The following is a 12,702-nucleotide window of genomic DNA, read 5'->3' on the forward strand; positions in this document are numbered from 1 at the left end:
TAAGGGGAAACGCCCCAGTTCTGATAATACAGCAAAATTGACACTCCTTTTGTGTACACCAAGTATAAATTTAGAAAATTTAAGATGGAGATTCTCGCACTTAAGATTTTTAAAATATTTTCAAGATTAAATAAGGAAGACTGTAATTTATTACAAGAGACATTATAACCTCCCCATACCTCTGAATTATATAACAGAATGGGTTTAAGGGTATGATCAAAAATATGAACACAAGGTTTTATTCCAGGAGACAAATTGATAAAATCCTTTCCAAGTTTAAAGTAGGCCTTAAGAGCAATGACGTATATAGGTTGTGGGACCCCTAAAGAAATGAAAGCATTATAACACTTTTTTTACTTTAGGGGTCCCAATTAAATAATCTTTATATGGTTTTGGCTTGTATACATAGGTTGTGGGACTCCTAAAGTAAATGATCGTATTAAGCTGCGCCCTGCGGAACATTTTTGAAATCAATCGCAGGTCTTTAGTGTTACCCTGTAAGACCGGAAGTTAAAATGCAAAAACGAAAGTAGAGGAAATTCCAAGAATCGAGAAAAAAGTGATACAAAGTTTATTTAGTGGTGAGTTTTGTGCGTTAATCGATTTAGTCTGATTAAACTTTAAAGCATTTAGCTGTACTTTGATAGTTACATCAGTTTCGTCAGTATGTTTACAGTAAAAAGGAAAACTGTTTAGCTGTGTAAAAACTAATTCTGAATTTTGGCGAGAGACGCTAAGTAAAATATTATCCTGGTTTGTAAATACTTGAGTACAGGTACAATCACAGCCATTATGAATGTTGCCTAAATTTTCAGTTCTTTTTTGCCATTTTGGATACCTATTGATTTCATGACCAATTATTTTGTATCTGTCAGCTTTTATTTACATAGATCTATAATTTGAAAAAGATAGTAAATTCTCAGATCCGGACATCCTGGTATTTAAATTTTTCAAGAGGTGATGCAGACAGGATTCCTCTAGATTTTTCATCTATTTGAAGGTGATAACTGATTATTTATATTGCTGATTATTTTTTACCCAGAGGATATAATATGATAAAAATCAAAATGGAGATATAATATAGTGTCTTTAACAATATTAAGTGGGTAAAATTACTAGATTCAACTGGTGTCAATATATATCAATTAAATTAATTTGCATTGAAGTCTATGGAAAATCTAGAGGATTCTTATCCGCATCACCTCTCAACATTGTTTACATAACACAAATTCTTATCATTGATTGGTCAGTTACATGTTGTGATGTCACTGCAGATCTGAGAATAGGCTAAAAAGAAAGTAGTAGATTATGTAAGTAGGCTCATATTTTCTATAACTTTCTTTATTAATAAAACTAAATAAACACAATGAAAATATTATTTGAATTGTATGGCGATATAGTTTTGTCTTCAGTTGTTTTGTTTTCTGTTGATGTGACTGGTAGTCACTACGTTTGATGGTAAACAGACAGAAAGTCACAGGACATAAAGTCACAAATTTGGTAGAACAAAAAGTCACAGGACAAAAAGTCGCAAATAATATAATAACAATTGTTTGAATATATAAGAGAAATATCTTGAAATATTTACTTTTTAATACATATATTCATATTAAAGTTTAGAAAATGTGTCATTATACTTGAAAAATGAAGATGTATTTAATTTTAATCATGCAGAAGAAAGATTTCTTGGCATCATGAAGCCATTTAAGTGCCAAGCCACTTTGACATTTTGTTTTTTTAACAATTATTTGATTTACTTTGATATTTTTTTGATAAATTTTGTTTACAAAGTTAGATTTTATACAATAGTTCAAGAGAAATACAAAAATATTTTTGTGGAAATAAGTGTTTTATATTCAAAGAAAATAGTCAGAAAAAATGAATTGTGACTTTTTGTCCTGTGACTTTTTGTCCGTGACTTTTTGTCTGTGACTTTTTGTCCTGTGACTTTCTGTCCTACATTCCGTTTAATTTGCCAGACTTGTAAGTTCTTATTTAGACTAGAAAGTATTTGCAAATCTTTGTTGGCAGTGTCTGCATGCGGGTACGAATAGTCAAATTCTCCTTTGTTGGCTACGAAGGATTACTGCAATGTAATTTATTAATTAATATATTCTGTTAAGATAGTAAACAAATCTCTCTAAATCCAACCAAGCATTCCCATCATCTTTCTAAGATCACATTTCAATAAAACATCTAGCCGTTACCTTATATGTTTACAGCTTATCATTTACTCAGGGTCAATTTTTTATCACTGTCTCTGAATAAGATAAATATAAAGAAAAATTATTGTTTGTAAGTGTGACTAACATGTATGCCTATGATTTAATACATCTGATCACTTTACCCTGTATTTTTCTCAAAAAACATAGTTGCTAATGTGGCTAGTGTTTTCCTTGCCATTTTTAACGCTTTCCAAATTTATTCCTCCATTGAGATGCCTCAAATAGCAAGTTGGAGGGGGAGGGGATGTGAAATAACACTGTTAAACAAATTGGGTCATGAATTTTAAAGAAAATAAAAAGTTAAAAAATTAGTACATTGTAGTGTCGAGGCTGTCAAAAGAATTTTAAGATCCCCTAAAATAAAATTCAATTGTCCATATTTTGAGTTTATAGAGCTGATAAAGTTTTCTATAATTTTGATATATTTTGTCCCAAAGGTACACTGTAGTCTGTAAAAATATTATTGAGAAAGTGCAGGTGGGATTTTTTTATTGTATAAAAGAAATGCACCAAGATAAGTTCTATGGGCCATTTGATATAAAATTACATTGAAGTGTTATCATGCACCCCTCTAAAGACATAGATGATAGAATACTTTTCAGTACAGTCTTTGTCGTAAGGCTTCCTGGTGGGAGACCAGTCTTCCTGCAAACTGATCTGTTGTGTCTGTTGTAATCTCAAACATGAGATATGAAGCTGATTATGTCAGTCTAGTACAAAGGAAATTATTTACATGCCACATCAACATGTTCTCTCTAAGATATTTTTCTCAAGATTTTCAAATCCAACTTCCAATGTTCATAATATCTTTGAAAATTAAAGAATTTTTAGCTCTTTTCTTTCCATATTTATTGAAATTGAATAAAATGTCTTGACAATGTCAATTTGGGGAATTTTTTGTTCTACAGAGGAGATATGGTAATGTTAGAATTTGCATGATCTGCACAATATATTTATTATTTTAGTCTATAAGTTGATTTAAGTTCCTTACCTAAAAATGGGAGACAAGGACCCAGCTATTAAGTACAAGCCAGGAAAACCAGGGGAAGGTGGTGGAGATGAAGCAGAAGCTTTTATACAAACAGAGCCACAGCCATCAACAAGTGGAGAAAATGATGGTTCACCTGGTACTGGTACTGGTACTGGTACTGGTACAAAAAGCAGACCCAAGCAGCTATTTGATGAGGGATTGACTGCTGTAAAAGAGAATAGATTATTTACCGCTTGTGTTGCGGTGGATATTGTTTTGATACTGGTCATTTTTGCTGTAACCCTTGCATGGTTGAATTTTGCACAGACAGAGATTGTAGATTTTGATCCTGCAGCAGAAATGTATTGCATGAAATGCGAGTATGTACCAGTAAATGATAGAGCAAAGTATTTTCCTAATGCAGAAAAAGGCAAGTGTTGTGCCAAAAAAGAAAGTTACATGAAAGATATGCTGAAAAAGGTAATAATAATTTAGTATTAAGGAAAATGTTGGAAATGTTATTTTTATTATGTATAATATAAAAAAAGAAGATGTGGTATGATTGCCAATGAAACAACTGTCCACAAGAGGCCAAAATGACACAGACATTAACAGCTTTAGATCACCGTACGGCCTTCAACAATGAGCAAAGCCCATACCGCATAGTCAGCTATGAATTTATATCTATAAATATGTGTCTAATTTTTACTATATTTGCAGACTTAAATAATTGCTATTGAATTGTACAAGTGATGTAGTAGTATTCATGCATGGCATGCTTTCAAATAGCATAACTTTAACTTGTCATTTTCTTAAGTAGATCACATACAAAAACTGACTTGAAAATTCCCTGATATACAGTATCTTATATGTATGTCATGTCTATGACACTCATGTCCTTCCTACACGATTCTTCTATCAGAAGCATGTCCTTCAAAATTATCTTGCAAGAATTTAATGTAATTTCTTTAAGAGACAGAAAAGTAAGTGTTGAACCAATACGGCTGATGTCAAATTTAAATAAATCTTAAAAAATTGACCTGAATCAAAAAATTTGCCTGAATCAAGCTTTTTTCAATACCTAACTTATTTTTACATAGTTCTCAATACAATTTAAGCTGCCAGACACAAAAAATCAGCTAACAGATAAATGGGTATAGCTGTTAAAAATGTTTAGTGGTTAGGTAAAAGAAGATATCTAGAGATCAATTATATCTCCTTAATTAGTTCCTTATGATATAAAAACAATTATCATTCTATAATATTTTTCAGAAAGTGGAAAAGACATTAAATGAAGAATACAGGGAAAGTAAGTAAATGCCTTTTTTTTTCATACCACAGTAAATTGAGTCTTCAACTGCAGAATGTTGGATCCTTGTCGGTCATCCTTGATACCTGACCTTTGATTTTGTTACTTTTTCTTCATCTGTGTAATTATTGTTTTCCCTGACTTTCAAACTATGATAGTCAGCAGAGTAGACAAAGGCTGGACATGCAATTTACAAAGTTTTTCTTGAATACATCTGTAATTGACAAAAAGTACATGTAGATGGATACAATTCTTATATGGGAGGCTATTTAGCCAGCTATTTCCATCTAAGCAAAACACTGATTAACCTCATCATAATTCCTAATGTTTTTGTAAAGTTCTCTTTAAATAAATTTATTTGTTTTGGTTTTTTTTTTACTTGCTAGTTGTTTTTGTTTTTTTTTTTATTTTACCTATACATATAACTACATATTTTCGTTGCAGAGCCTCTGTTCCAATTGTGTCTGAATTCTACAACAGCAGAACACCCAAAGGGATTAGGTCAGATTAGAAGTGTAAGTCAGGCACAGGGCAATGGTATGTACAATGTACATTCTTAACATACCTCAAATCAACACAAATCAAATTCAAATATTTGATGAGTAAGATTGCTTGAAAAAGTGTAAATAGTCAATAAAAACATATAAATTCTCAGAAAATTAGATACAATTCTTTTTTCAACCATTGCACTTGGAAAAAGATATATTTTCATCCTGTTTTGTTAATGAATTTATAGAAATTTATAGTTTAACATACTAAAATTTGATGCTTAAAAAATGTCCGGAGATTTTATATTGAAGTATGTTGCATAAAATTTTCCATTGATAAAAAAGATAACTTTATTCCACTATTCTCATTTAAGCAAAATTTCAATCAGATAATAATAAACTATCATGAGCTGCCTAAAACCCTGTTTACACTTGTAAAAAAAATATAAATGGAAAAAATCAATTTTCAATCAGAGTTTTTATACGACCGCAAAAATTTTAATTTTTCGTCGTATATTGCTATCACGTTGGCATCGTCGTCGTCGTCCTGCGTCGTCGTCGTCGTCCGAATACTTTTAGTTTTCGCACTCTAACTTTAGTAAAAGTGACTAGAAATCTATGAAATTTTAACACAAGGTTTATGACCACAAAAGGAAGGTTGGGATTGATTTTGGGAGTTGAGGTCCGAACAGTTTAGGAATTAGGGGCCAAAAAGGGGCCTAAATAAGCATTTTTCTTGGTTTTTGCACCATAACTTTAGTATAAGTAAATAGAAATCTATGAAATTTAAACACAAGGTTTATGACCATAAAAGGAAGGTTGGGATTGATTTTGGGAGTTTTGGTGCCAACAGATTAGGAATAAGGGGCCCAAAGGGTCCAAAATTAAAATTGCACAGTATTGCGCAATAGCAAGAAATATTTAATTGCACAATATTGTGCAATAGCAAGAAATTTTCAATTGATTGGAGTTATCTTTCTTTGTCCAGAATAGTAGTTGAATCAACTTAAATCATTGTTTTATACAATAAACAATGTATATTCACTTTTACTACCAACTGATAAATTAAAACAATCTTTACCATTCAGTGATAACAAGCACTTTTTTTACATTTTAATATTTTATGATGTATTTAAATGAGTAGTTATTGCTATTTCTTCAATTATTTTGAGAGGATTAATATTCAACAGCATAGTGAATTGCTCAAAGGCAAAACAAACATTTTAAGTTCATTAGACCACATTCATTCTGTGTCAACTATTTAATCACAGTCCAAATTTAGAGCTGAATCCAGCTTGAAAGTTGTGTCCATACTTGCCCCAACCGTTTAGGGTTCAACCTCTGCGGTCGTATAAAGCTGCGCCCTGCGGAGCATCTGGTCTATATTTACGATTATTGATTATGAAATGTAAAGTCCACCTCTAGAAGTGGATTGAAGTGGAAAGTATAAACGCTTAGATGGATTGCAATCAATCTTTTTTCTAGTGAATGTTATATTTAGTTATGAAAATAAATCTGTGCATATTTGGCGGCAAAAACACACATGTTTAAAACAGATGGATAGGATAAGAACAGTATATACAGATTTTGCCAGGTTTTTTATCATTCTTTCGCATAGATAAATTCTATTTCTTTGTTTTTAACTTAGTATTCAGGTCAGACCTGTTCTTTTTAATTTGTAGTGTAAATGCACTATATTAAATAAGATTGATCTCATTCGATCTTACTTGTGCAAATGTAAATGCGAACTCATCTTTTTTAGATCCATTGAAATAAAGATCAGTTCAATTTTCTACAAATGTAAACAGGGTCTAAATGAATAAAAGCATAGTACATGTATTTATTTTATTTGTGTATCTCTTTCCAGTACTTCCCAACTTGTACTTGATTAAATGGGACTATCCCCCAAGTAATCCTGATCCAGATACATTTTTAAAAGAAGTTGTGTATGACAACACTAATGGATTTTACCAGGTCAAGAGAGCAGGGTATTACCACATCTACAGCAATCTGGTGTTTGAATTCAAGAAAGATAATTCGACAAATGTCACACCAGCAGATAGTGTCATACGTCATTTGGTTTTGAAATACAGGAAGGAATACAACATTGGAGAAAAATTTTTAGAAGGGTATTCCACTTTGTGCCCTAACACTGGAGATACAACATGGAACTCTTTTGTTTTCGGAAATTTTTATTTGGAGACCACAGATAAGGTCAAGGTCTTTGTTAATAATCCTGGTCATCTGGCTATAAAAGGTAACAGTCCAGGTGGCATTGAGTATGCCACATCTTACTTTGGGATGTATTTGATTTAATTGAAAAAGATTTCAGGAGGGTAGTTTTTATATGCTTTTAAAGACAATTAAATTTTAAAACTTTGGAAAGGGGGTAATGGGGATATACCTTGAGGTCAGAGTGGTCTGGATTTGATTTTTTTTCAATTTATTAAAACAAAAAATATGAAAAGAAGCTTTTTGTCCATTCCTTCATATATTCATCAACAAATTCAGTACTTGTAAAAATTGTGATGGAGGCAAGTTTTGGTAAATTTTCTTTCATATTCACTTGACCCTTGATGGGTTTGGCTATTAAAAATTTCTTTGACCGCTTTTTATTTAAAAGTTTATTTCTTTTGGGTACCGGTAAACACTTATCTCAAGGAGGTTTTAACCTCCTTGCTTATCTTTAGCTTTTGTGTGGTTCTCTTGATTGAACAGGAAAGGCTCTTTTACAACTACAATTTAATGGAAACATTTTGTTGCTATTATTTGCTCTTTTCAAGAAAATAGTCAATCATTGTTAAGTATTTAGTTTGTGAGAATATCTGTGAAAAGTTTTTATTGGAGAATGATATTTGCCAAGAAAAAGGAAAAAAAAGGGGGATCTGTATTTAACATTGTTAGAAATGTTTTGAGAGTAAGAGCTTATAAATTCCGCATTTTATTGAAGCAGGAGTTTTCTTATATTAGTACTTGCTAAGAGTATGTGTTATATTTTTGAATCAAATTTGAACATTTCATACTACAAATGGGAGAAAGTAATAACTGTTTTCTGTAATAATTGAAAATGTATGAAAGCAAAAAAAAGTGAAAGTTATCTGAACTGTAATTTTATAAACTGCAAGCTTACAATACTTTTGAAGATATGAAAGCATAAATCTAGATACATAGATCATTATATTATATTCTAAAATATCACTTATATAACATTATATTATTTCGTGTCTGATTAAATCTGAAGACAAAAATAACCTGACGTTTGCATGCATGTTATCATTGTAGGACAAATATTTTAGTATAAACATATATCATTTTATTTCCCAATATATTTGAATGATATGAGAATGAAAAGTTACTATTTGAGGTATATATTTGTTATATTTAAGAGAGTTTTTAAATCAGTCTTTTTTAATGTATGAAGGTCATTTGATAATGACAGAGCATTTAGTTATATCACAAGAAAAGGTTTTTTTTGTACACCTTGATAATGCTCTTCATATAAGCAATGCATGTAGTTCCAAAATTTTGATACTGTAAAATTGAGTGTAAATTTATATTTAACAGCAGTAAAGTTAAAAGATGGAAATAGAATAAAGATGTAATTGTTTTAATATGAATCATAAGGAAAAAAGAAAATGCATAATGTAGTGCTATAATTTTTTTCACAATGTAAATAACTTTTGAGTGCCATAAATATATTTGTTGTTGTAATTTATATGTAAGTTTTGTATTAATATTTTAATGACAGTAAAATCAAATATAAGAAATCCATTTCTATTCTTTTCTAACCTGATTTGATTTGTTAGTTATATTCTAGTTTTTCATGAGGTTTCTTTTATGTATTCTGTAACACCTTTTTTTCTATTTTGAATCATCCCATGTTATCAAAATGTTTTTTGAAGCAGGATACATTTTAGATGTAATTTCATATCAGCAAATTACTACATAAGGATTCAATTTACTAGCAACTTTGAAAATACAAAAAAAAATGATTTCCTCTTCTATTCTTTTTGGGTTCTTTTTTTTTCCTTTTCTGTAAATCATTGCTCTTTTCTGTAAGTTGTCAGACCCATTTACTAGTACATTTAACTAATTGCCCTCCATGCCTCAATAAAGGCCAGGGCTGGCATAGAATTTTTTTTGTTGGATAGCTTTTAAGCCAATAAGGAAAAAGGTGGTGTTTTTTTTTTTTTTAATTATTTGTGTTCTGTGAAATAATTTTTTTCAAATCAAAATATAAAACTATGAATTTTATGCATAATAGAAAATTAGGGTTGGTAATTTTTACAGTTGTTTTCTTGTTTGTTTTGCTTTTTATTAATTGTTTACTTTAGTTGTTTTAACATAGATTAGTTTGAGTGGAAATGTATTAGTAACTGCACAATGTAAGGAATATCAGAATCAAATTTCACCTGCTTATTCAGTGGCACCGGTTTAAATGATCTTTGAAAGATCCAAGAAATTTCTTAGCAACTCTTGATTAGTTTTTGTATAAATTATTTAGACATCAGCATTATACATCTTTTTTATTTTACAATGAGTTTTCAATAAACAATTGGTGTACCTATTTTATTATCATTGCTAAATGTTGGCAGCTCAATTCAATAGGATTTTTTTCCCTTTTATGCATTGAATTTTTGTGAGAAGTTGTACATTTCATAAATTTTATTATGGACTTATCAGAAATATTTTGATTGCCCTGAATTTGAGCTGCCAAACAACATCTGTATATATTCTTAGTGCAAATTTTTCATTCATGTTATATATTTTATGCATATTTGATATAATAATATAATAAATGTTTAATTTTTTTAATTGCTTCTTATATTTTATAACAAAACAATGCACTAAAATTCAGGATTAGGGATATATTTAGTAATTTTTTATGTTTATTTTTTCCCCTTCTTTTTGAAAAGGGAAACAACAACTGCACACCTTTAAATAATCTCACAGTAAATTCAGAATTTATTGGCAAATTTTATTATTGTGAAAAAATGCGACTCTGTGAGTATGGCAATAATAAGATACATATATCTTAATGCAGATTTTCCTGAAATTGCAATTAATAATCTTACCCATTGCCTTGCTTTAAATATCGCAATAATAAATGCACACAATAATTTCTGAATTTACAGTATTTGATATCAAATCATTATAAAATAATGGAGAAGTTGCACTAACAAAATTTCAGTGAAGGTGTATAGCACTTTTATAGACTTAAAAATTGTTTGAATTAATGTTTTCTTAGCCATTTAACTTTATATACATGTAGTATTAAGGTTGTAACTTATATAACACTCACTTTTTAATGTCTGTAGCTTTATATTGAATATTAAACTCAGAACATTAAATTTATTTCACTCAAACATTATGTACTCAGATACTTAAGCCTTCAGTGTATTAAACTTTAGACAAGAGTGTGATATGTTTGTTTTGGATTTTTTTTATGTTTTTTTTTCAATTTCATCCTGTGGTTTTAAAAAAAATAATTAACAATTTAAATATTTTAATTTTTTGAAATAAATCAAACTTATCAAAATTCAATTCTTGTATGAGGACAAAATTTACTCATTTTAAGTTTTTATTAAGAGACAACTTTCCAATAGACTCATGCAGATGTGTAAGAAAGTTCACGAAGTTGCAAGATTCTCTTTAAAACAATTTTATTAAGCTTAAAGATAGTTATATTCTGGTTTGGCTTTACCTTTAAATCTCTTTGGTTTAATCAGTTAGTTAATGGTGTATTACCAGTTGGTTTTGGATTTTCGAAGTTTGGCCTCGACCATCACTGAGGAGACGTAATTGTCCGAATGTGCATCATATGCAGTAAAATTGATACTGTTTATGTAATATTGATTTTTAATGACTATAATTAGAAATGACTAATCAAAAGTGCCTGATAGCTTTTATTGAATATATAATATATCCAAATGTCCACATGTTACATATGATTTTGATATCATGTAATTTGTATTTCTAACCTTTTATCTATCTATGAATTGTATAAAAAAAATAAGAAATGAACATTGAACTATAGAATAATGATACTTTTTGTCTTGTTGATAATTCAAATTCCTGCAATAAGTAAATTTAACCTTTTGATAGAGAATAATTTCTTCTCTACAAGAGTAAGCTTACACTCTTAAAATATTGACAATTACAAACGAAAGTGAACCAACGCCTGGTGAGTCTGTAATACGGTAGAGTCCAAAAAATATTGGTTTAAGACTGGCTAAAAAAATGGATAAAATTTGAGGGTTTTGTTCAGACTATTTTACAAATCAAACTTATTACTATTTGTGGTTAAAGTGCAATGTTTACTACAGCAGCTACTTGTCATGTATTGTACATAACAATTTGCAGAGTGAATAAAATTTAGACAATAACTTTTTTAGTTTCAGTTATTGTTATGCCTATTCCTTTTTTATGGCTATGAATTTTATATAATCCACTCACCCATAGCAAGGGTAGTTTTCATAGGAGTCCTCTTGTAAAACCATTGACACTATTTAAAATTGAGATTTTGTTTAAACTAACTGCTGTACTCAGTAATTCCCAGGATTTATGATTTTGCACTTATTTACCAAAATTAACCTTAATGTAAAGACAGGTCACCTCTTGAAGTTTTGGCTAGAGGTCTGCACCAAAAGGAAATTGAGATTTTTCCAGTTTTCTTTTATAAATAGAGGCTATAAAGAGCTTATGTGGCTCACCTTGGTCTATGTGCATATTCAACAAAGGACACTCTCCATTATTGTAGACAAGAACAGAATTCATGACAAACATGTCTGTTTTGTTGATCTTGTATTGGTGATCATTTATTCAGTTTTATTTCTCTCTATTTTCTTTAGTTTTTGCTCAAAACAAAAAAGAGGGTGAGGTGACCTAAAAGTGGAATGGTGCAAAAATCAATAAAACTTATGTAGAAGTTCAGGCTTCTCAAAATAATAAATAAATAATACTTTTGAACAAGAATACACCTAAATTTGTAAATATTCTAGGTTATATATAATATGATTTGCCTTTAAAAAGAGATAAAACACTTGCTAACTTTATTTGATGGAAAAAAGTGTGGATTATTTAAAATTCATAGACACCAAAGACAAAATCTTAATACCAAGAGCAGATTATTTTTTTATGTTGAAAAAAATAAAAGTGCATATGCTGAAATGCCTTGCCTGTAATACTTATCATAGAAATTCTATAATATGTAGGTTTTACTACAACAATAGAAACCATAAAATCTTAACAATGATCAATGATCAATGAACCATGAAAATGAGGTCAAGGTCATATGTACCATACCATACAGACATGTACACTTACATTCGTTAAAAACAACAAATATGAACCTTTTCAGCCAGACATGTACGCCTTACAAGCTTGCCATTCAACAAATATGGTGGCCCAATTGCTTATAGTATCTGAGATAAGGACAGAACAACATTTTCCAATGATTTACTCCAAGCAGGGAGATTTGTTAGATCTACCGGGAAAGCGCCTCTCGCTATACATGCATCACTCTCCATGATTTGAATCCACACTCAAGTCAAAATTTCACAATAAAAAATAGGACAAAATTAACAATGATTAGTAAATGAACAGATGAGATGTAATCTAAAGTCTTCTAAAACATATATCTTGCGTGTGGAGGCACAGACATATTGAATTGGTAAACCAATTGTGTTACAACACCTCCAATACCACTCT

The 12,702-nt window shown here is 29.9% G+C and overlaps 1 protein-coding gene across 1 annotated transcript; it reads left to right on the plus strand.

Annotated features, from left to right (window-relative positions):
• The first annotated feature begins 504 nt into the window (after positions 1-504).
• LOC139514177 (uncharacterized) lies at positions 505-10,983 on the plus strand. The gene is made up of 5 exons (XM_071302971.1): positions 505-581; positions 3,191-3,675; positions 4,468-4,504; positions 4,949-5,041; positions 6,860-10,983. Exons 2-5 carry the CDS (start codon positions 3,223-3,225, stop codon positions 7,306-7,308), a joined length of 1,032 nt encoding a protein of 343 aa, XP_071159072.1. The 5' UTR covers positions 505-581; positions 3,191-3,222; the 3' UTR covers positions 7,309-10,983.
• Positions 10,984-12,702: the final 1,719 nt, after the last annotated feature.

The sequence above is a fragment of the Mytilus edulis genome, chromosome 3 (assembly GCF_963676685.1).
Source record: "Mytilus edulis chromosome 3, xbMytEdul2.2, whole genome shotgun sequence".
Classification (NCBI taxonomy): Eukaryota; Metazoa; Mollusca; class Bivalvia; order Mytilida; family Mytilidae; genus Mytilus; species Mytilus edulis.